Raw genomic sequence first — 26,381 nt, 5'->3', positions numbered from 1 at the left:
AGTAAAATAATTGATGGAATCCTGATTTACAAATACAAACTGGACACCTTGCAGTAACACTGGTAAGGGTACCCTGATCCTTTTGGAATCTTATCCTATATTTTAAGAGATGTAGGAAGTTCTTGACTACATATAAATGAAATATGCTATTTTCCTTTCTTTTTGTTTCTATAAGGCATAAGAAGTAGGTAAAAGGAGAGTGAGTGTTTAGAATAGTGGTTAAGATGCCTATTTCCCATATGTGAGTATCTGGGTTTGACAGCTGGCTCTGGTTCCTGACTCCAGTTTCCTGATAATGTAGCAGACCCTGGGAGGCAGTGGTAACAGCCTAAGAAATTGGGTTCCTATCATACATGTTTGAGACCTGGATTGCATTCAGTTACTGGCTTCAGCCCCTGCTGTTGTGGGCATTTGAGGAGTGAACCAAAAGATGGGTAAGTGTTCCCTTCCTTCCATCCCTCCCCCTAACTTTCTTTATATATATACTTATACATATATAAATTTATATGTATTTATATATATAAATATATATTACATTAATTTATTTATACTGTTTAGGGATGGGAATTATCAAAATTAATGATTGTCTTCCTACTTTTAAAATATATACATGTATTCTTTTATATATATATACAGTTTATATATATAAATATAAATGTAATATATAAAAATTCGATATATAAATATTAAATTTATATATTTATAATTTATTTAAATAATTTATAAATATTTATTATTTATAAATAGAAATATAAATGTAATATAGAAATGTAATACATATATTTATATATGTAAAGTGTGTGTGTTTATATCTGTGTATATATATAAAAGAATACATGTATATATTTTAAAAGTAGGAAGACAATCATTAATTTTGATAATTCCCATCCCTACACAGTTAACAAGTCAATGAAGATACAAAAGGTATTAGGCAACAAAGTAAGTAAAGGGAAAGCAAAAAATAAAACACAAACCCAGATTTATGTAACAAAAAATACTTGATAAGGGATTAGAATATATAAACTAAGAATTAAAGAGCTTTTAGTTCTCATTCCCATTCTATCACTTCTCATACTTCAAAAGAGGTCGCAAAAATACAGCTTTTCCCAAGTGTTGAATGAAACACCATTTTTCAATAAATTATTTTTCTATAAAATGTTAAAGTTGCTAAGAAATAAGGCATGGTATTATTACCAATTATATAAGCTGGAACACAATTTCATACTTATATATCTCCACAATTTTATATTTCTTATTTCAAAAATCTACCTTTATATAAAGAATTTCAAGGTAAACAATATTTTTTTCTGAATAATGACATCCACAGGAATAGGGAATGTGTACACTAAAAAGCATTAGATAACTCTACCCCTCAAAGATAAAATTACTATCAATGTCTTCCAAAGAATTATCTGAATAGTATATAACTTAAATACAGAAAACTATAAGAATTACCTACTTATTTAAAAGGTAGGATGATTTAAAGGAAGAGGGAGAGGGAGATGGAGACACATTCATCTACTGGTTCACTCCACAAATGGCCAGGCAAAAAGCCAGGAGCCCAGAACTCCATTTAGGTCTTCCGTAGGTGGCAGGGGCCCAAGCACATGGGGCCATCTTCTGTAAACCTCCTGAGTACATTATCAGAGGGCTGGATTGGAGAGGAGCAGCCTGAGATTGAATGGGACTTGAGTCAGTGCTTTGATATGCAATGCTGGCAGGGCCCCCTTGCAGTACAAATTTGATGGCATGAAAACGCTAAATAGAGAACAGGGAAATCAGTCATAGGATTTAGTTTACCTGACTTACTTACTAAAGAGCTAGTACGGGAAACTCTTTCCAAAAATTTTTATATACATTAATACATTTACAACAGCTATTTAAAATCCTCCTTCTACTATGATATGGCAGTGCAAACAGATTTCAGAGAAAAACAGCATTTTGAAATTTTAATAGATTATACAATGGCATTTTGAGAAAATGTAAATAAAAGATAAGTTTATTTTCATGCAAAAATATACATTATTGTTTTCATTATAAATATTTCCACGAACTTTTTGAAGACCATTCACACAGAAGTATCATAGCTCTTACTAATTAAATACCTTTGCCTGTTTCCAAAAGTAAAGCCACTATCAAAGGACAAACAGCTTTTCACTTCTGAGAATACAAATATACTTCAAATAGTTCATGGGAAATATAACTAAAATATAAAACTTGTTTTGGTGCAAAAATTGCAATCTATGCATACACATTTTAAAAATATGTCTTATAAGAAAGCACTGAGTAATTTCAAAGAGGATGCAAGCAAAATTTTGATCAAAAGAAAAACATGGCCTTCTAATCTAACCAGCTTAATCAAATTTAACTACTGAAAGCTAATTATAATTTAAACCTCTGAAATCTCAGTAAAATGGTAAGCCATATAATATCCTTTCAGACTGATAGCTGTCTTTTAACTTTGATTTTCTCCTACTAGTAAAATGTTATTTAGGGCTGGTGGCCACAGTTTCTAGTCTCTCTGGTCTCTAAGTGTAGTAACATAATGAGCTACACTCTGCTGTGAAAAGATGGGAGAGAGGTGTCCAACTTTGAGATTGCACCCTTGTTCTCTTTGTTCTAACAGCTGAAATGGAGAAAAGATGTTAGAGCTTGACTTGTGATCCTTCACCATTTGATTGACTATGCTTCCTGAGAATGGCGAAAAAATTAACCAGTAACTGAGCTCCTCACACTGGGAGGCTATATTTGCAGCACTGTCAGCATTCAGTTGGACTGCTAGATGAGGAAAGGGACTTCAATCTTGTTGAAGGTACTGCTATTTTGGTCTTTGTTACAATGGACATAAAGGTTCCCCTTTCCCTTGGCTTTGCCTGTTTGACTAGCATTACTTACTATACATTAAGCTTCACCTAAATAAGGTTATGTATCAGGTTTTCCAAACATCATTCTTTACAGCAGCGGAAGACAAGTGGATCAGTCCACTTGAGCTGCCACAACATAATATCACAGACAGAGTTTTTTAACCAATAGAAATTGATTTTTTTTAAAGCTATGGAGGTTGGAAAGTGTAAGATTAAGGTGCTAGTTGATTCTGGTTTATAGGCACCTACCATGTCTATGCACTCACACAGGCTGCCTGGTAAGGGTACAAATTCTATTATCCAAGGAATCTGCTCTTATGAAATCACTTAACCATAATTATCTCCTAAAGACCCTATTTCCAGATATACTCACATAGGGGATTAGGGCTTGAAATTCAGTGGAACACATTACATATACTGAAATATAAAATCCACGTGAGACAGAAACCTCTTAGTCCATGGCAACACCAAAACTCAGCACTATCATTACATTCTGTGCATAGCTGTTATTTCATTCCCCACACTGAAATTTGAGAGTCTATTCAATGTTGATAAAGTTAATACTTGAGAGCAAAATCTTTTGATTATACTTGAGAACAGACACAAAAGTTTCTAAATTAAAAAATCAGTCTAATTTATATTATCTTACAATTAATATCTGTGCCATCTTCTGTGCTTCTCTTGTCAATGGATCAACAATAGCAACGACATCAAAGAACATATCATTCTCTTGAGGACTCATCTTTATAATGCTAGGAAAACAGAAAATAAGATGAAAGATGAAGGATTACGTATGTACAAATATCTCATTAATTATGATCTCAGTTATGTACATCCTAATAAGTTTCTCACACATCCTTTCACACAATGAAATGCAAATTTGAAAGTACAGTGTTTGAAAAAACAAAACACACACTCTGGTTTCTCTTCAGATCGTATAAATCTTTCACCTTTTACTAAAGAAAAAAACAGGAATGAATTCAAGAAAATGTAAGATTTTGCAAATCATTAAAAAAATTCTTCAAGGAACAGTATCACTGGAAGTTGGCACTGTGGTATAGCTGGTTAAGCAACTGTATACAATGATAAACCACATGAGCACTAGTTTGAGCCTCCACTGCTCCACTTCCAATTCAGCCTCCTGCCGATGTGCCTAGGAGAGCAGCAGCAGATGTCCCCAGTTCTTGGGCCCCTACCACCCACATAGGAGACCTAGTTGGAGCTCCATAATCAAGACTTCCACCCAGCCCAGCCCCTGCTGTTATGGCCATTTGGAAAAATCAACCAGTATATGGGGAGATCTCTTTCTCTTTCTGAGCCTCCCTCTCTCTTATATAACTGTGCCTTTCAAGTTAATAAATCTTAAAAAAAGTATCATTGCAATAAAAACTGTTAATTTTAGGCCTTCAAAATTCTCATTGATTATATAATAAAGAATGTGAATTGACATTTGTATTCGTTGAATGTATTTCCTCATATTTGAGAATGATGAAATTATTTGGCAACTTGATAAAATTTGGCATTTCAAAATAATTAACACATCCTTTTGGAACATAAACATGCAAATTCATTATACTTTTTTTTGACCATCTTCTCCTTCTCACCTCATGCCCTGTGTATTCTCCATTTTGTCTTCCACTGATCTAAGTTTAAATCAGAAGACAGACTAATCTTTGAAGGGAAATGGGAAAATGTTACACGTCCAGAAAAGGCCAGGGGAAATACCTGATACTACATTTAATATAATTAAAAGTTAATAGTATGTATTTTATGAAAAGTGTAGAATATCCCAATTGAATCACTTAAAGATTTATTTATTTATGTGAAAGGCATATTTACAGATTTACAGAAAGGCAGAGGCAGAGGCAGAGGCAGAGGCAGAGAGAGATCTTCCATCTGCTGGATCACTACTCAAATGGCCCCAATTGCTGGAGGCTGTGCCAATCTGAAGTCAAAAGCCAGAAGCTTCTCCCAGGTCTCCCATGTGGGTCTAGGGGCCCAAGGACTTGGACTATCTTCTGCTGCTTTCCTAGGCACTTTAGCAGGGAACTGGATTGGAAGTAGAATAGCCAGGACTCAAACTAGTGTTCATATGGAATGCCAATACTGCAGGTGGCGGCTTTACCTACTATGCCACAGTGCCAGTCCAGAATCACTGTTTTCTAACACTAGAATCATACAGGAAATCTTTTTCTTAGATACAGGATGAATAGATTACATACTTTACATATTACAAAACAGAAAAAGTTTATCAAATCAAGAAGAATACATGTGGATCCTAAGAGTACTCAAATTTACAGAGAAGCAAGTACATGAGTTAAAGAAATCCACAGATGACATGGATAAAAAATTCTGCCAGGAGATAGATATTAAAGAAAAATCAAACTGAAATATTAGAAATGCAGAAATCAATATGTGAAATAAAAAATACAGTGGAAACCCTGAACAAAAGAATTGATGAGGCAGAAGAAAGAATACCGGAGCTGGAAAACAAATATTAGGAAATATCTCAGTCTAAAAAAAAGAAAGAAAAAAATCAGAAAAACTGTAAATGGTGTTTAAGATTTACTGAATACCACCAAACAAATATACGTGTCTTAGGAGCTACTAAAAGTATAGAAAGACAGAATGTATTAGAAGACCTATTCAGTGAAATAACAGCCAAAAATTTCCCTTATTTGGGGAAAGATATGGGCATCTAAGTAAAGGAAGCACACAGAACCTCTAACAGACATGATCAGAAAGATCTTTCCCACATGTTATAGGCAAACTTTAAAGCGAAACATAAAGAAAATGTCCTAAAATGTACAAAAGAAATGCCAGATTACCTTCAAAGGGAATCTCCAACAAAACTGGCAGCTCACTTCTTATCAGAAACCCTAGAGACTAGGAGAGAATGGAGGGATATAGTTCAAGTCCTAAAAGAAAAAAACCTGTCAACCTAGAATACTGTACCCTACAAAGCTTTCATTTATAAATGAAGGTGAAATAAAGACCTTTGAAAACAAACAGAAATTGAAAGCATTTGTCACCACCTGGTCAACTTTACAAAAGATACTTAAGGATGTGCTACACACAGAAACAAAGACAGTCATTATCATGAAAGAATGTGAAAGCAGAAGACCTCCTATTAACAGTACCAAAGAGATCCAAAACACATAATCAGAATATTTATGGAAAATGGCAAGACCAAGTCATCACCTATCAATAACAACCTTGAATGTAAACAGATTAAATTCTCCAATTAAAAGATACAGATTGGCTGAATGGATTAATAAAACAAGACTCATCTATCTGCAATCTACAAGAAATACACCTCCCCAACAATACACCTGGACTGGAAGTTAAGTGATTAAAAAAGATATTTGATGCAAACTCAAAAAAAAATAACAGTAGTCACATTAAAATCAGACAAAATGGAATTTAACATAAAAACTGTTAAGAGAGATTAAGAAGGGCATTATATAATGGTTAAAGGATCAATTCAACAGGAAGATCTGATTATAGTAAATGTATATGCATCCAGTGCTAGGGCACATAGCTATTTAAAACACATGCTAATTGATCTAAAGCAAAACACAGGGCACAATATAATAATAATGAGGGACTTCAACAGTTCACTTTCATCGATGGACAGATGAACCAAACAAACAGAGAAAAAACATCCACAAGGAAACACCTTAGCTAATCTTCACGATTGACCAAATGGATCTAACTAATGTGTACAGAACATTTCATCCTATAGCTGCAGCAATTGCATTCTTTTCATCAATGTATGGTAATTTCTCCAGGATCAACCAAATGCTGGGCCATAAAACAAATCTCAACAACATCAAAAAAATCAAAACTGTACCATGTATCTTCTCTGATCACAATGAAATGAAGCTAGAAGTTAACAACATGAGAAACTCTATAAAACATGCAAACTAATGGACACTGAACATGAAAAAATAGATTATAGAAGAAATTAAAGGCTAACTTAAAAAAATCGCTAATTATAACATATCAAAACTTACTAAATATAGCAAAGAACAACATTCTTTCTGGAAAAAAAACAAAGCAAATTGAGTATAACATGAATATTCCTCAACATAATCAAGGCAAGATATGACAAACTCCACAGCCAGCATCACATTGAATGGGAAAAGCTGAAAGCATTTCCACCAAGATCCAGAAACAGACAAGGATGCCCAGTTTCACTACTGCTATTTAATAGAGTTTTGGAATCTTCAGCCAGAGCCATTAGGCAAGGAACAGAAACCAAAGGGACAGAAATTGGAAAAGAGGAAGTAAAAATATTCCTGTTTGAAGATAACATGACCCTATACATATAGGAACCAAAAGTTTTCACTGAGAGATTATTAAACTCATTAAAAATGTTTCACAAAGTTGCAGGATATAAAATCAACATACAAAAGCAATAGCATTTGGATACATAAACAATGCCATGACTGAAAAAGAACTTCTAAGATCTGTCCCATTCACAATAGCTACTAAAAATTTAAAGACCTGGGGACAAATTTAACCAAGGATGTGAAAGATCTTTATAATGGAAATTACAAAACATTAAGAAATAAAGACACAAAAATGAAAAAATCTTCCACATTCATGGATTAGAAGAATATCATCAAAATGATCACACTACCCTAAACAATTTACAGATTCAATGAGATCCCAATCAAAATAAGAAGAACATTCTTCTCAGAACTAGATAAAAGACTCTAAGATTCACATAGAAACACAGGAGACTCAGAAGAGCTTAACAATCTTAAACAATAAAAACAAAACTGAAGGCATCATATTACTAGATTTCAAGACATATTACAGGGCAGTTATAATAAAAAATGCCCAGTATTGGCCCAAAAATAGACATGTAGAGCAATGGAACAGATTAGAAACCTTTGAAATTAATCCATGCACCTACAACCAACTAATCTTTGACAAATGAGTGAAAATCATTCAGTGGAGACAGGTCTCTTCAAATTTTGGGAAAACTGGATCTCTGTATACAGAACAATGAGAGAAGGCAATGGTCTAAATCTAAGACCTGAAACCATGAAATTACTAAAGGAAAACACTGCAAGACACTGGCATAGGCAAGGACTTCTTGTGTAAGACCTAGAAGCACAGGCAATAAAAGCCAAAATAGATGAATGGGATTACATGAAGCTAAGAAGCTTCTGCACAGCAAAGGGAACTCTCTAGAAATTGAAGAGGCAACTGACAGATTGGCAGAAAGTATCTGCAAACTATCTATAACTGATAAAGGATTAATATCCAGAATGTATGAGTAGCTCAAGAAACTCAAAAGCAACAAAACAAATAAGTTCAGAAATGAGCAAAGGCTATGAACAGAATTTTTCTGAAAGATGAAATACAGGGGCCGGTGCTGTGGCTTAGTGGGTGGGGCCACTTCCTGCAGTGCTGGCATCCCATTTGGGTGCTGGTTTGGTCTCAGCTGCTCCACTTCCAGTCTGACTCTGCTATGGCTTGGGAAAGCAGTGGAGGATGGCCCAAATGCTTGGATCCCTGCACCCATGTGGAAAACCCAGAGGCAGCTCCTGGCTCTGGATCAGCACAGCTCCTGCCATAGTGGCCACCTGGGGAGTGAACCAACGGATGGAGGACCCCTCTCTTTCTCTCTCTGCCTCTGCCTCTCTGTAACTTTGCCTTTAAAATAAAATAAATAAACCTTTGAAAAAAAAGAAAGATGAAATACAAATGATCAACAGACACATGAAAAGATGTTTAGGGTCAGTAGTGATCTGGGCAAGCAAATATAAACCACATGAGGTTTCATCTTACCCTGGGTAGAATGGCTATCACCAAAAATAAAAAAAAAAAAAAACTGAATGCTGGAGAGGATGTGGGGGAAAAGGTACCCTAATCCACTGCTGGTGAGAATATAAACCACTACAACCATTATGGAAGACAGGATGGAGATTCTTCAGAAATCTGAAAATACATCTACCACATGAGTCAGCCATCCCACTCTTGAGACAAAGGATATGAAATTAGTATATGAAAGAGTTATCTGGATTCCCATGCTTATAGCAGTTCAATTCACAATAACTAAGATATGAAGCCAACACAGATGCCCATTAACTGACGACTGGATTAAGAAAACATGGTATGTATATATGATGGAATACTTCTCAGCAATAAAAAAAGAATGAAATCCTCTCTTCTGCAACAAAACTGATGCAACTGGATAGCATATGTTTACTGAAATAAGCCAGTCCCCAAAAGATAAACATGATTATGTTTCTCTTATCTGCTGTAGTTGATATATACAGTATGAAATATGTAATGTATATGAGTGTAATTGACATTTTCAGGTTTGATTATTGTTTATAACCCTTGTCCACACACCTGAAGAACAAAGGTCTATTTTCTACTTGCTGAATTTCTTATTTAGCTGAGGATTAAGCTTGTGATTAAAATCAAATTGAAAGTAAGTCACTGCAAAAGTAAAAATAAATAAGGAATGAAGAGGGAGGAAGTGTGCATAGTATCATTATGTTCTTAGAACTAAATGCATTACACAAAATCCATTATCTTTATGTAAATGAATAAATTTATTAAAAAGAGAAGCACACACATAAAATTAAAGGAAGATTAGTATTCTTTGGTACAGAAAGGCTTTTTTAATTGAGAAGATCAATTGCTTTGCAATTAAATACACTTGATCTTAGTCAAAATGCCGAGAAACAATTTGGCAATTAAATAAAAGTTAATGTAAATATTTACTTCAAATATGGGTCCTCTTAAAAGAAACTGAAAGACACTTTAGATGCAGTTGATACAACTCTAATTATGTTAACATTAGAGTGGCAGTCAAGACAATATACCTTACTGGATGATTACTGCTAAAAGGTAAGTGGAATAAATTGATGTTCTATTATTAAAGTGACTTTCTATAACTGTTGCTTCCTTTAGTTATCTTTAGGTTAGTTAGGTAAACATTTTTACAAAATTACTGTACATTTGTAGCACAACTTAAAACCAGTCATTTTTTTTTTTTTGAGAGAGACACACACACACACACATACATAAAGAGAAGGGGAAAGAGCTATCACTTCCATCTGCTGGTTTACTCCTCAAATGACCAAATACACATTTTCATGAACTTTTTAAAGAATGCTCATTTGCATTGTTTTCAAAACTTTTTGTACAGAAAGTTTATCCTTTAATTTTCCATGAAATTTACGCTGTACTTTTACATATATCTCACCAAAAAGCCTTAAATGAGTAATTTCTATGTGATCATACTTGTACTCAAGAACTGTAGTTACAAAACACTATAATCTTCCTTAATAGGGAAAGACAGTGGGCCGGTGCCATGGCTCACTAGGCTAATCCTCCACCTGCGGCACCGGCACACCGGGTTCTAGTCCTGGTCAGGGCACCGGATTCTGTCCTGGTTTCTCCTCTTCCAGTCCCACTCTCTGCTGTGGCCCAGAAGTGCAGAAGAGGATGGCCCAAGTGCTTGGGCCCTGCACCCACATGGGAGACCAGGAGAAGCACCTGGCTCCTGGCTTCGGATCAGCACGGTGCGCTGATATAGTACCCTTGTATCCATGGGGACTATGTTCCAAGTCCTCTAATGGATGCCTGAAACTACAGATAGAACTGATTCATACATATGATTACTATATACTACATTTCTCATTTACTCTCATATCTATACTTATTTCTACACACACACACACACTCACACACACACACACATATATATATAATTATAATTTAATTTATAACTTAAGGCACTAGAGAGAATAACAGTAAGAACCATTGTGAGAATATAGTGGAAGTTAGGCAAATGTGTCCTCTCTCAAAATACCTCATTGTAACATTGTAATGAAATACTTCATTTGCCCATACTTAACCACAGAAACTATGGAACGTGAGGGGGCCACTATATGTGCCTCCAATGAGGTTAACATTAAGTCTTTCTGGCTTGGATCCTCCATTTCAGATGGTTTCCTCATTTCTACCCTGATCCATGTGTGTTGATTTTATGGTTTAACTTTCATGTTCAATCTTACTTCTGTGACTTCCAAACTATGAGAGATTCCACATTATATTTGTAACAAATACAGATAAAACCTACAATGTATTAAATATTTACTACATACAAGGCAGTAGATCATAACCTCATACAATCATCTACCTTTTAGACTAAGAAATTGAGGCTAAGAAAAAATCACACAACTAGTTAAGTGATTTAAATGCTAGCTGCTTTGTCTCAATAGGGAAGCTCATGTTGTGTCACACAACATAAGCCAATATGGATAAATATATCATAGTAACACATGCAAACACATAGAAAACAGAAACTGCCCAAATTATATATCTGAACTCAGAAAATGGCAGTTTACTTAGACTTGCATGCTTTAAAAAGGCAGATACTATGTATGTATGTGTTATTGTATAAACACTGATGCATTTCAACATGTATATATACATTGATATTTATAATAATTCTCCAGGAATAAAATAAAGAGAATTACAACCACCATCAGAAAGTCACATCATACCCTTCCCTCAGTAAAATAAGTCAGAAGGCTAAATAAGCAGGACATGGTGACAGATATGAGAAAAGAAATAGAGACTCTAACAAACATAAAAGATCTAGTATATCACACATTCAATGAAGGAGTAAAAATTTCCAAAGAAATCAAAATCTCTATACACATGAAACAATACAGTAACTAACACTTATAATAATTTTGCATAATTTGAGTTGAATTATTTCACCATGTGGTATTTAAGAACTCAAAGAGGTTCACAAAAAGAATTTCACTAAATGTGCTTAAAACATTTAAATAGTGCCAGATAGTTTTTCTCTAGAAAGTAATTTTCCCTGAAGTTAAGACTATTCATACATATGTGAAGATATTTTAGATTTATTATAGCTAAAGCATATGTTATTTTAAAACAGCAAATACAGGTAACATAATATTGTACCTATCATAAATCAGAGAACTTACAAAAAATGTCAGCTATTTCAAGTGCTAGTTTGGATTGTTTTTATAATGTAGGGATTAGAATGAAATGATATAATTTTCTATAACATACATAACTGACTTTTCTTCATAGTGATCCATAATTAAGAAACCCAAACTAAAGGCTCCATTCTTGTGACACAGAAAACTGCGTATGTCAGTGCAGCTTGATGCATCTTTTTTTAAGTATATCATTGAGGAGCTGCATCATACATGAAATTAAGCTAGTTTATTATTCTAAAACAGTATCTGTCTGATGCCTGTTTTCTAAAACCCAATTTTTCTGATGGTACTAAAATTTTAATCAAAAAAAATGTTTCAAATATAAAACTTACCTAACTACTCGATTAACCAAAAATGAATTTCTTTCCTTTGTCTTCTTTTAGCTATAAAAATTCTCAGAACCATTAATATGTTGAGGCACACTGAAAAGCTCCAAAAGGAGTCTATAAGATGCAGTGTTCCTGAAACTCACTTGACTAGAGAACAGCTATCCCCTCAGAATACATTCCCAGAGCAGTGTTCCATAGAACACACTTTGGGACATGCTGTTGTAAAATATTATATAGTTCAAATTTCTTTATATGCATACAACTATGTGTACAGGTACATGTATATTGGATTAATGAGACTCTTTAGTGTCTTCTTAAATTTCTTAATTTTATAAAATTTGCATACATTTCATAAATATAACTTTAGAAACATAGTAATTCTTCCCACTATACCCACCCTCCCACCCACATTCCCACCTCTCTTCCTGTTCCCTCTCCTGTTCCCAGTCTTGTTTATTATAAGGGCTATTTTCATTTAACTTTATAACAGTGTCTTTCATACACTGAAAATACAAAGGTGATACCATTTATAATGATTATCTCTAGATACTGCAAAAATGATCTTGAATATGACAGTAAAAACAAACATACCATACTAGATAGAACTCATGACAAAATTCATGTTCTATATATTATCCTTTATGTATTAGAATATATAATTAAATGAAATTTTATTATTATAAAATAACTAGCACAATTCTTAATTAAAAATTTTAATACATTATGAAAACAAATGGAAACAATGAGCACAGAATGTATTGACAACAACTCAAAAAACACATCCACAGATACTATTACATTCTTACCTGTGGTTCTCTTTAAGAAATGTGACATCATACCGAGATCCACGATTAGGCAAAGAAGAAACAAGGGAATCGACCTTCATAATAAGTTCACTTATGCTACATAAATAAGACAAACAATGTATGAGATTTGGAGGAAGAGAAAGATTCATATATCATGTTGTAATCAATGACTTGAAAAATGCTCTATCTATATACATTAACAGTTAAAGCTCCTATGGAAACAGGAAGCAAAAGAAACCTATGGTATAATAGCATTTCTCTAAAAAATGTCAAGACATTCAACACAGTAACCTTAATAATGGATATTTACATATGAGGATATGAGGCAAAAGGTATAAATACAAATAGGGAACATAAACTCAATCTTTAAGAAAATGGTTATCAACAGTAAGATCCAAGACAAAAAAAAAAAAAAAAGTAACAGCTAAAGGCTGTTGGTGGTGAATAAATGGATTTTTTTTTTTAAAGATTTATTATTTATTTGAAAGGCAGAGTGACAGAAGGAAAAGGAGATGGGGGGGGGAGGAGAAGGGAAGGGAAGGGAGGGGAGGGGAAGGGAGGGGGTGGAAGAGAGAGAGAGAGAGAGAGAGAGATTGAGATTGAGATAGAGAGACTCCTTGCATCTGTTGCAACAGCTAAGGTTGGGTCTGATCAAAGTCTGGAACCAGGAACTCAATTGGAGTCTCCCACATTGGTGGCAGACACTTAGCTACCTGGGCAATTATCTGCTGCTTCCCAGGTGAATTAGCAGGGAGCTAGATCAGAAGTAAAGTTATCAGGACTTGAATCTGCACTTCAATATGTGATGTAAGCATCCTAAGCAGTTGCTTAACCTGCTGCACTACAATTCCCACCCCTGGATGTCATTACTTATTTCTAAATATGACTTTTATTTTAAATTTATTTCTCTATGTATTTGAAACATTTTCTAATCTTAAAAATAAAATATCAGATACAAAATAACAGACCCCAGGATGAACTGCTATTTTGATAAAAAATACTTACTTCTTTGAATTGCTTTCCATTGCTTCAACAACACCTTTAATTTTCTCTGCTACATTGCTAAACGTAATTTTTTCCAATAAGTAAAAATCTTCCACATATAAATCTTCATCTAAAGGTCCTAAAAACTTAAAAAGATATTATTGTATAATTTCTAGAAGGCAATTGTTTAGGAAAACTATTTGCTCATCAAATAGGTACTTCTTTATTAAACAAAAATTGATTAAAGAGATGGTTGCTTTTAATTTAACCAAATAAACACACACTATAAACAAAAAGCATATTATCTCACTTTGCTGTTACATATAAATTTGCATAAATATCAATATCAGTTTGTTTTAAATGGAATAAGTTATTTTTATTAGGAGCCTTTGCTTTGAGACATAAACCATGATGCTTCCAATTACTTAATGCTTCTTCTTCTTTAAGATTTTTATTTATTTATTTGAGAGGTAGAGTTACAGACAGTGAAAGGGAGAGATAGAGAGAAAGGTCCTCCATCCTCTGGCTCACTCCCCAAATGGCCGCAACAGCCAGAGCTGCGCTGATCCGAAGCCAGGAGCCAGGACCTTCTTCTGGGTCTCCCATGCAGGTGCAGGGGCCCAAGAACTTGGACTATCTTCTACTGCTTTACCAAGCCACACCAGAGAACTGGATGGAAAGAGGAGCAGCCCAGACCAGAACCAGTGCCATATGGAATGCTGGCACTGCAGGTGGAGGGTTAACCCACTGTGCCATAGTGCCGGCCCCTAAGCTTCTTTTTCTAAATTATGCAGGCAACTGTCTATATGTCAGTTAATAGAGTAACTATTGTAGCATAAATGCATTACCTCCTTTGACAACTTATTACAATTTTAGAAAGCTTTGGCATATACTGAGCTAAAATTCTCTCTGCACTCACTGGCGTTTGATTAACTGATCTTGGTTCTATACTGCCTCTCACCTACTGTAACAAAAATCAAGTCTACAAATGGATCTGCTATTTTCCTTTTTTTTTTTAATCTATTTGACAGGTAGAGCTATAGACAGTGAGAGAGACAGACAGACAGAAAGGTCTTCCTCCCGTTGGTTCTCTCCCAAGATGGCCGCTATAGCCGGCGCTGTGCTGATCTGAAGCCAGAAGCCAGTTGCTTCTTCCTGGACTCCCATGCGGGTGCAGGGTCCAAGCACTTGGGCCATCCTCCACTGCACTCTCAGGCCACAGCAGAGAGCTGGACTGGAAAAGGAGCAAGCGGGACTAGAACCCGGCGCCCAAATGGGATGCTGGTGCTGCAGGTGGAGGATTAACCAAGTGAGCCACGGTGTTGGCCCCTGGATCTGCTATTTTCAATAAAGGCTTTTAAACAATTCAAGAGAAAACAGACATTAACATTTAATGAAAATTCGTCTCTGTCTGGGTTCTTTCCATCTGTTTTACACATAAGAGTATATTTAATCTCTCCAACAACAGATTATTACCATTCCCATTGTCCAAATAAAAAACCAGATCTCACAGAGGTTATATAATGAATGTAGCAACTCAGATTTACTTGGCTTTAAAAAAGACGAGGCCTTATAACTTGAGTCTATCAGCAACTTGTGAGCTAAAACACGCTGTCTGGTGAGTTCAACAGATGAGTGCTTCCTTCTGTGGTATTTTGCATCACTTGTGCTTTAACAGAAAAAGTCTAATACCTAACTCATCAGTGTCACTGAGAAAAGTGAACAATTGCTTTCTACTTACTTTGCCATTGCTGACAACACCTATTTCCCCCGGACGCAACTTTAGTACATCTTGACAGAACAACCGATGAGTTCGGAAAATATTCACTCCAACGGTGTTATATTTCTTCTCAAAAGCACTCTTATCCATTCCCTAAGACAGAGAATTAAAATATTGAAACTAGTAACAATAAATACACTCTTTTCTTAAAAATCCTTCTTTAAAATATTTACAGAATTTGAAATTATACCAACTTATGATTTTAAATGATTACTTTATTCTGAAAATGTTTTTTTAAAAAGAATCACTTTCACCAACTAATTTACAATTTCTTTTTAACTTTCATTTAATGAATATAAATTTCCAAAGTACAGCCTATGGATTACAATGGCTTCCCCCCCATAACGTCCCTCCCACCCACAACCCTCCCCTTTCCCACTCCCTCTCCCCTTCCATTCACCTCAAGATTCATTTTCGATTCTCTTTATATACAGAAGATCAGTTTAGCATACATTAAGTAAAGATTTCAACAGTTTGCTCCCACACAGAAACATAAAGTGAAAAGTACTCTTTGAGTACTAGTTATAGCATTAAATCTCAATGTACAGCACACTAAAAACAGAGATCCTACATGAGGAGGAAGTGCACAGTGACTCCTGTTGTTGACTTAACAAATTGACACTCTTGTTTATGGCGTCAGTAATCATCCTAGGCTCTTGTCATGAGCTGCCAAGGCTATGGAAGCCCCCTGAGTTCACTGACTCTGATCATATTTAGACAAGGCCATGGTCAAAGTGGAAGTTCTCTCCTCCCTTCAGAGAAAGGTACCTCCTTCTTTGATGACCCATTCTTTCCACTGGGATCTCACTCGTGGAGATCTTTCATTTAGTGTTTTTTTTTTCCCCCAGAGTGTCTTGGCTTTCCATGCCTGAAATACTCTCGTGGGCTTTTCAGCCGGATCCGCATGCCTTAAGGGCTGATTCTGAGGCCAGAGTGCTGTTTAGGACATCTGCCATTCTATGGGTCTGCTGTGTATCTCACTTCCCATGTTGGATCATTCTCTCCCTTTTTGGTTCTATCAGCTAGTATTTGCAGACACTATTCTTGTTTATGTGATCCCTTTGGTTCTTAGTCCTATCATTATGATCAGTTGTGAACAGAAATTGATCACTTGGACTAGTGACATGGCATTGGTACATGCCACCTTGATGGGATTGAATTGGAATCCCCTGGTATGTTTCTAACTCTACCGTTTGAGGTGAGTCAGCTTGAGCATGTCCCGAATTGCACATCTCTTCCCTCTCTTATTCCCATTCTTATATTTAACAGCGATCACTTTTTAGTTAAGTTTCAGCACTTAAGAAGGATTGTGTATTGATTACAGTATTCAACCAAAAGTATTAAGTAGAACAAACAAAAAAAATACTAAGAGGGATAACATATTAAGTTGTTCATCAACAGTCAGGGCGAGGGCTGATCAAGTCACCATTTCTCATAGTGTTCATTTCACTTTAACAGGTTTCCTTTTTGGTGCTCAGTTAGTTGTCAGCTATCAAGGAGAACAAGTGGTATTTGTCCCTTTGGGATTGGCTTATTTCACTCAGCATAATGTTTTCCAAATTCCTAACAGGGATCACTTTTCAGTTAAAATTTAAACACCTAAGAATAATTGTGTGTTAATTACAGAGTTCAACCACTAGAACTAATTTAAAATTTCTTAAAGATTTATTTATTTACTTGAGAGGCAGAGTTACAGAGAGACAGAGGTAAAGAGAAAGGTCTTCCATCTGCTGGTTTACTCCCCAAATGGCTGCAATGGTCAGAGCTGAGCTGATCCAAAACGAGGAGCCAGGAGCTTCTTCCAGGTCTCCCACACTGGTGCAGGGGCCCAAGCACTTGGACCATCTTTCACTGCTTTCCCAGGCTATAGCAGAGAGCTGGATCGGAAGTGGAGCAGCTGGGACTTGAATTGCGCCCACATGGGATGCTGGCACTGCAGGTGGAGGCTTAGCCTGCTCTGCCACAGCACCGGCCCCATTTATGATGTTTAATTCTTACGTTTGTACTTGTTATAAAGAGACAGCTTGCTATTTATCAAATAAAGTTTTATTTCAGCTACTTTCAAAAAGTAGTTAATGAAATGCACGAAATTTGATTTGCTAAATGCCCTATGCAATGTCATAATCATTAATGTTTATTTTTCAAAATTGTAAAAGTGTTTAGTATCTCCAACTCACTAAGCTTATTTATTGATGGTTTTCAACAACATGTTATCTCCAAGTACACTGACTTATACTTTTAAAATATGCAAAGACAGTTATTTCTTCAAACAAATAACCACTGACCTCAGTAAGAAATGTTTTGATTTTATCTCCAGAGTAAATAGCAGTAGCAGTTTCTTCCTTTGCCAGTTTCTCAAGAAAGCTTCTCAAAAAGTTGTCTTTCTGCGTCAGAAAAGCTGCCAAAATCCCTCTACAAATAGCTGTGTTCTCTTCATTTATTTTTGATGTAGGATTATAAATAATCCCCAGTCGACTGTGAACACTTGTTTTCTGGAAAACAGATTCATAGTGTTAAATTATTATATTATTAAATGTTTTATATTGAACATAATTTATTTTTATTAAATTTTTTTTCTTTACCATAGATCACCTTCTTATGTCAGTCTATGGTAATTGTATTGAATGTGGTGAAAACAATCATTTTAGGAGTTCTGGTCACTTCACTTTTTTGCATAAAGACTACTTTATAAGATGTCATTTTACTTAGCCTCTTTCTGAGCATGTTAAATACTACACACAAAATAAGACACATAACAAAAATGTAGAGCTCAGTGAATTAAACTACCATAAAACTACCACCCAGGTCAAGAAATATGGCACTCCCAGCAATGCAAAGCTTTCCTTATATACTCCGCCAATACCACACTCACTCTCCTACTTTTCTAAGACAAACACTCTCCTGCCATTTATGACCATACAGGAACATTCTCGTTTTCCTTATTGTTTACCCCCTAAACTGCACTGTTAAGCATATCATCCATTTCCAATTTCACCTAAAAGGGATTATATGTATACAATATTTTGTGCTCTATTTCCATTTGAAATAATGTTAAGATCCATCAATATTGCTTTTTTTTGTGGCTGCAGTTACTTTATTTTTGGCATTGCACATAGCTGCATGGTTTGAAGAGTCTCTTTTATCCATACTACCAATGATATTTTACCTTCTAGTTTAAAGCTCTACAAACAGGATATGCATATCTTTAATTGCAGAAGACACAAACCAATTTCTCAAAATAGTTGTACTAGTCTCATTTCCACTAGTAATATATAAGAATACCTTTACTTCATGGACTCATAAACATTTTGTATTGTCAGACTTTTTAACTTTATAGAAGACAGGTAAGTTTTTTCTTTTTGCCAGCAATCTCTGTATTACACAGAGATTGAATTTGATGTCCTATGTCAGTCTCCTAGTACTACGTTCAATCAAGTTAATTAAAATGGTATCATGAGAGGAATAAAGATTTAATACACATTCTTCATATTGCTTTCATGAAATTACAACAAATTAAAAATCTTCTACTAAGGATACTACTCACCATGTGCTTCAATGCATTAAAAAGTAGTTTTCTCCCAGATGGCATATCAAAATCAGCAATAATCCAGAGAGTGACTGAAGAAATCACATCATCTGAAAGTTTCAAATAGTCTACTCAAATTAATTCTTTCAAAAATCAAATGAAAAGCAGAGGGAGTATTTACAACTAATAAAATTAACATAAAGAGCAACATATTAAAACATTTTTAAATTAAGCAAATATTGCTAATTATTTATGTGTATATATACATACATACATTAAATACTGGGAGAGTAATTCATTGTCTAAGCTTTATATAAACTCAGATACCTAAAAGAAGAACAATCTCTTAAGGCACACATCTGTAGAACAGTGTTACAAGAGAAGAAAATGGTACTATGGCCTGCACAATCCCACTGTTGTTAAGCAAGACTACATCCTAGTTGTATTTATTAAAATAAAATAGCATTTTAACATATATATGTAAATCCAGATATAATTGATATTATTAGCAGACATACAAAGGGGTAATATCTTATTAGATTATAATTAATTAATTTTCAAATGTCTGGCTATCATTAATATAGCCTAATTCCTATCATTTTTTTTTTATCAGCATGGCTATGACTCTTATAACAAAATTTGGCAATTTAGAATCCATAGTAAGAAACTGTTTTTAATTATCAAGTCACAGTTATAAATGGGTTTAATTTCATCCAGCCATAGCATATAACATGTGAAATATACTTGTCTGGCCAGCAATAAAACTAATAGAAAAATCGATCCTTTAGATCAAGTCATAAGCTTAAAATAATTGTAAAAAAATCTTCTATATCAAAAACTTACTCCTGAATAGGTCTAAAACTTACAGTTATTAATATAGTACTATTTAACCATACAAAAACAGGGATTTGGTTAATGAAAGAATTAAAAATACAAAAAGGAGAACTCCTATTCAACATGCCACCTTCAGTAGTCAACTTTATAGCAAGACAGTAACATATTATTTTCAAAAAAGAAAGGGAAAGAATTCTGATGCTACCTAATGTCAGTACTTTTACTATCAGAGGCAGTAAACAGAAATATTTCAAAAGTGCTCATAACCTCTTGAAACTCTCATTTCTTTACACATTTACATAAATGCAACTAAGAAGAAATAAGGTTCTAGTTAGTATTTTTAATTCAAGAGATTTAACCAAATGGCTTTAATTACAAGATAACTTATTCTGATGTCTAGAGACATTTTCTGAAATAATACCCAGAACTTGATTAATATACTTGTGGTTTTCTTCTCTCCCTTACCTTCACTTGATACATTCAGGGCTGCAGCCTTCCATGAGATGGAACTGCATTATATTTGATTATTTGTTGGACTCCTTATGTACAAACCACATTATGAACACAAAATTATAGAATCTATAAAGTAAACTAAGGGCTATCTGGTCAAAACTTGGATTCAATCTACAGCATTCATACAAAATGACTGTGTGGTGTTTTCTTCAAATTGCTCTCATTCATAAAAGTTTACCCCTTACAATATGTTCATTCCATCTTTAGATCACCCTCATTTTACTGCTTATTTCCCGAGTTCAAATGTGCGTTTTTCAATGTTTTATTTATTGGCTTTCCTTTTTATCTCCAGAGTAAAGTAGGCTAGACAAAGCAAAGCAAAACAAAAACCAACCAAATTCTATCTTCATTAATCTGAATAATTCATTGTACTGTAATAAGCCTGTATGCAGACTTCTCTGCTTAGGATAAAGCCTCATTTCTCAATGTGTTATGGTTTTGGATTCCATTCCTCTGGTTAAAACCCCCAATATAGGCAAAACCTTCAATTCCTGCTTAATCAGAATTCAGAAAAGTTATCATCTCATATGTCTCAGTAATTGCACTTTTATAATTTACTATGGCATTGGCATAATTTTGAAAAAGTTTGGAGTGGGTATTTTGTCTAACAGTTAAGACACTTGCATCCCACACTAAAGTATGGAGGGTTGATTCTAACCTCCAGTTGATTCCAGTTTGCTGTCAATGTAGACCCCAGAAGGCAATTGTGATGACTCAGTCCATGGTTCCTGCTACCCATGTGAGAGACCTGGACTGCATTTATGGCTTTTAGCCTCAGCTGCTGTGGGCATCTGGTGAGTGAACTAGCAGATGGGAGCATTCTGTCTCTCTCCGCCTCCTAACTTAAACAAGTTTTATTTATTCTTAAAATGGTGAAAATGGGCCGGCGCCGCGGCTCATTAGGCTAATCCTCCGCCTAGCGGCGCCGGCACACCGGGTTCTAGTCCCGGTCGGGGCGCCGGATTCTGTCCCGGTTGCCCCTCTTCCAGGCCAGCCCTCTGCTGTGGCCAGGGAGTGCAGTGGAGGATGGCCCAGGTGCTTGGGCCCTGCACCCCATGGGAGACCAGGAAAAGCACCTGGCTCCTGGCTCCTGCCATCGGATCAGCGCGGTGCGCCGGCCGCAGCGCGCCGGCCGCGGCGGCCATTGGAGGGTGAACCAACGGCAAAGGAAGACCTTTCTCTCTGTCTCTCTCTCTCACTGTCCACTCTGCCTGTCAAAAAAAAAAAAAAAAACAAAAAACAAAAACAAAAAAAAAAAAAAATGGTGAAAATGATAAGAGCTTATTTTTTCAAAAGGCAAAAAGCAACTATGAACTCCTGTATATATAATTAGTTATGATAGGAGGCATCATTTTTTCAGCTAAATCCTTAAATCCTAACAAATTGCAAACAAATTGAAATCCAGATCTTCAAAGATGGCAATATAATAAAATTTATTATGTAAGCACCTTAAGGTTACACTTTAAGTTCTTATTACTTTAGGAATAAATTTAGGAAAACAAATGTATTTATTACCTTCTTGGGTTAAATAATACATGTTCTTTGCAATTACAGCACTCTTATCATGTGAATCCAAGAAAGAAAAAGTAGAGAAATCTTCAATATCAGCAGTTACTGAAAAATTTCATATTTAATATTAAATAATGAAAAAACATTCACAACTTAAACATTTGTAGAATAGCACATGGAGCATTATTTTACCTGATGATGGTATTAAATTAAGGTACTGCGGTTTGGTACTCAAAATCAAAGAATTTATACGGGGTACAACATTATTCTTATCCATTAAGAAATCAATTGCATTCATTCTATCATTTAATGTGCCCTAAGATAGGAAAAACATTATTTAGAAAATATAGGGAGTTTATATACATCTTTCTAAATTATGCTAATATATTTAAAGATTTCACAACCTGAAACAAATCAATAAGTAATATGCAATTTAGGAGTACTGCAGTAAGTTTCCTTATAAAAGTTAAAATTTTTTCTATTTAAGCTTTTTGGTTGCAATTACGGATGTTTATTACATTTAAAATCAGAAATGATTAGGATGGAAATTTTTATAACATTAACTTTGCCATTAAAATAAATTTTAAGTATAATACATAAATATCATTTATCATGTATTTTCTCAAAAATGCTTACTTACCATAAAAAAATCTCTTTGTAAATATACAGATGTATCCATCATTTTGTCGCTAATAGCCATTTCTAGTTCTTTTCTATTCATCTCTTCTTTGTTCAAGGGTTCACCATTATAAACAGCTTGAGGCAAAGGGCCCAGGCCAGTAATCTTGTAAAAGCTTGCTCCTGCCTATAGTCATGTAAAAAACATTAGAGTGTTAACAAAATACAGATGCTTGAAAAAGGAATGTATAAGAATAGGAAAAGGATATCACTGCATTTTAATATGCTATAGAAAAGGGTCAATTTTGCTAATTTCACATGTCCTTTCCAAACATTACTTAAAGTAATTCACCTACATAGAGGAATCAGGAAACTTTTTTCACAAAAAGCAAGTTAGTGAAAGTTTAAGCCTTGTAAGCCATCTATTCTCACCATGATTCAAGAATGACATGATAGTGCAAAAGCAGTCACAGAAAACACATGAATGAATGACCATGATCGTGCCAAGAGATACTTCATTTATAAAACATGGGGCCAGCGCTGTGGCGTAGCAGGTAAAACTGCCGCCTGCAGTACTCGCATCCCATATGGAGGCTGGTTCATATCCCAGCTGCTCCACTTCTGATCCAGCTCTCTGGGAAAACAATAGAGGATGGCCCAAGTCCTTGGGTCCCTGCATCCACTTGGGGGACATGGAGGTAGCTCCTGATCCTGGCTTTGGATCAGCGTAGTTCTTGCAGTTGCGGCCAACTGGGAAGTGAAGCAGCAGATGAAGATCTCTCTCTCTCTCTCTCTCTCTCTCTCTCTCTCTGCCTCTGTGTAACTCCGACATAAAATAAAATAAAATAAAATAAAATAAAATAAAATAAAACAAAACAAAACAAAACAAAACAAAACAAAACAAATGCAGGGAGTGAGCTCACTGACTCTTGATACAAAGTATGACATTTACGTAAAAACATTTATCTGCATCAGGGACTTACTGACCCCTGAATACATTTACTCAATAAATATTTATTGAATCATGGCCCAAGCATTAGGCTAGACTCTGTGAATACAGAAATGAAAGTCTTCTCTGAGTGATACACACATATACAAGTGAAGCAGATGCATGTACAAAGTTCCACACATGCCCAGGAAAGAAGTATTTAAACAAGCTTGATAATGAATAGCAAGAGATTAGAGAGTGAACAGTAAAAGCCTTACAACATGAATAAAAATTTAAGAAGAAAAATAGAGGGAGACATTCCAAATCAAATCAAAGTGTAACAATGATTGCAAGGGAAGTTAGAATATGGCATACCTTTGGTAAGGAAATATGCTGTTTATGGGATTTGGTATGTGAAACAGAGCTGTCAGATACAGAGTCAGAACTTTTTATGCACATGCCAGGTAAGGAAGGTACTCAAATCTATATTTTAAAAGTGATGAGTATCTAAAGCATTCACCTGACATTCAATACTAAATATATAATTACTTGTTATGATCATTATTACAGTCTACATTCTTACAAATACTGTAGGAAGCTTAGTACATGTTGAATACCCTTTATCTGAAACACTAAAGACCACACATGTTTCAGATTTCAGAGTTTTTCAAATTTTTAAATATCCAATGAGCATCCCTTATATGAAAACTAAAAATCCAGTTTACAATAGATAAGATATGGAATCAACCCATATGTCTATCAACTGAAGACTGGATAAAGAAATTATGCACACTACAGAGTACTACACAGCGGTAAAAAAAAAAAATCCTGTCATTTGCAACAAAAAGGATGAAACTGGAAAACAGCATACTTAGTGAAATGAGCTAGTCCAAAAAGCACAAATACCATTTGTTCTCTCCGTTCTGTGAGAACTAATAGAGCACCTAAAAGGTAATCCACAGAAGTAAAACTGACAATTTGAGATGCAATGACTTTGAATAGCCCCTGTCTAGACTGTTGAGGAACAGTTTAATACTATTTATAGAACTCTTTACTTAGTATAATCATATGCGTATAAAGTTAATTGGAAATAGATCTTGGTAAAAAGAAAAAGAGAATAGGAGAGGGAGGAGGAAGAGGGGTGAGAGTGTGGGAAGTATGGTGGGAAGAATCACCATGTCCCTAAAGTTGTACTTATGTAATGCATGAAGTTTGTATTCCTTAAATAAATGGTTTCTGGGAAAAAAATCTAAAATTTTTTAAAGTCACTTTGATACTCAAGAAGTTTCAGAGGCAAGTGTTTAGTGCATAAGTTAAGCTGCCATTTAGGACACCTGCACCTCCTATTAGAGTGCCTGGGTTTTATACTCCCAGTTCTGGCTTCCGACTCCAGCTTCCTGCTAATATGCACTGTGGAAGGAAGTAGGGATGGTTCAAATAGTTGGGTTCCTGCCACTCACATGGGAGATCCAGATGGAATTCCCAGAATCAGGCAGGCCGAGCTCAGGCTGTTGCAGTCATTTGGGGAATTAATCAGCAGATGGGAGTTCTCTCTCAAATTTAATAAGAAAAACCCAAGAAACAAAACAAACAAACAAAAAAATTGAGATCCCTCTGACTCATGAGTGAGAAGAGAGTGTAGTAATTTGGTGAAGGACTAAGGAGTGGTTTACATTAAAAAAGGTTTCAGATTTTGGAGCACTCCATATTTTGTGATTTTGTATTAGGAACACTCAATGTATATCGCTATCACATACATTTCACAGATGATGGAACTGAGTTAAATCACTTCCAGTGTCACTTAGTTACTATTTTTGGAACCAATATTTATACTCATATCTGTCCCACCAAGAGTCTGAAATCCTAACCATTATACTACAGCATCTTGGCATTTATTAGGAATCTATTATGTATTAGGCTTATGCATGCATAAAAATAAAATACAAATTCTATCCTAAATAAACTTTAATAGAGGGAGAGATATGTTAAACTAAGTATGATACAACATCTAGAGGTACTAAGGAAGTCATAATCAATTTTATTCAGGAACAGGGTTCATAGCAGGTTAAGCCTACACCTACAATGCCGGCATCCCATATGGGTGCCAGTTCAAGACTCGGTTACTCCACTTTCAATCCATTTCCCTACTAATGTGCCTGGAAACACAGCACAAGATGGTTCAAGGTCTTGGGCCCCTCCAACTACATGGGAGGCCCAAAAGAAGCTCCTAGCTCCTGGCTTTGGCCTGGCCCAGTCTGGGTCCTTGAGGCCATTTGGGGAGTGAACCAGTGAATGGAAGATATTTTCTCTCTTTCCTTTCTCTGTATATCTGCATTTCAAAGAAATCCTTAAAAAATGGTCACATGGTCAAATATTTCCTTATTTCAAAAAGAATACTATGGCAACAATGTAAAGGAGGAGCATACACCATATATTTTCAGTTGGGGTTAGTGCAGTAGTATGGAAAAGAAAAACCAAGAGCCAGAAAAACTCAGTGGCAATGGGCAGAGAGGATGAAGCAGTTTCTGAATTATTTAACATATATTAATATCAAGTTAGCATCTTAGTAATATGTAACATTAATATTAGAAGTTCATGAATTAGTATTTGACAGGATGTGAGGGAAAAGTAATAGTTTAGGATGACTATCAGGCTTCCAGCATAGTTGATCTGGGTGAA

General features: G+C 35.1%; 1 protein-coding gene across 7 annotated transcripts in view; it reads right to left on the bottom strand.

The window, feature by feature from the left end:
• The window catches only part of UGGT2 (UDP-glucose glycoprotein glucosyltransferase 2), a 249,271-nt gene that overhangs the window by 77,847 nt on the left and 145,043 nt on the right, over positions 1-26,381 (bottom strand). For all 7 annotated transcript variants that reach the window (XM_070048689.1, XM_070048688.1, XM_008260110.4 and 4 more), the window contains 9 exons: positions 22,797-22,961; positions 22,349-22,472; positions 22,163-22,261; positions 19,319-19,410; positions 18,060-18,266; positions 15,736-15,867; positions 14,016-14,140; positions 13,011-13,106; positions 3,514-3,616 (listed from right to left, as the gene is read on the bottom strand). In XM_070048689.1, the coding sequence (XP_069904790.1) occupies positions 3,514-3,616; positions 13,011-13,106; positions 14,016-14,140; positions 15,736-15,867; positions 18,060-18,266; positions 19,319-19,410; positions 22,163-22,261; positions 22,349-22,472; positions 22,797-22,961 (1,143 nt within the window). The remainder of the gene's footprint in view (positions 1-3,513; positions 3,617-13,010; positions 13,107-14,015; positions 14,141-15,735; positions 15,868-18,059; positions 18,267-19,318; positions 19,411-22,162; positions 22,262-22,348; positions 22,473-22,796; positions 22,962-26,381) is intronic.

This window comes from Oryctolagus cuniculus, chromosome 9 (genome assembly GCF_964237555.1).
Source record: "Oryctolagus cuniculus chromosome 9, mOryCun1.1, whole genome shotgun sequence".
NCBI lineage: Eukaryota > Metazoa > Chordata > Mammalia > Lagomorpha > Leporidae > Oryctolagus > Oryctolagus cuniculus.
This window is presented reverse-complemented; position numbering and strand designations above follow the sequence as displayed.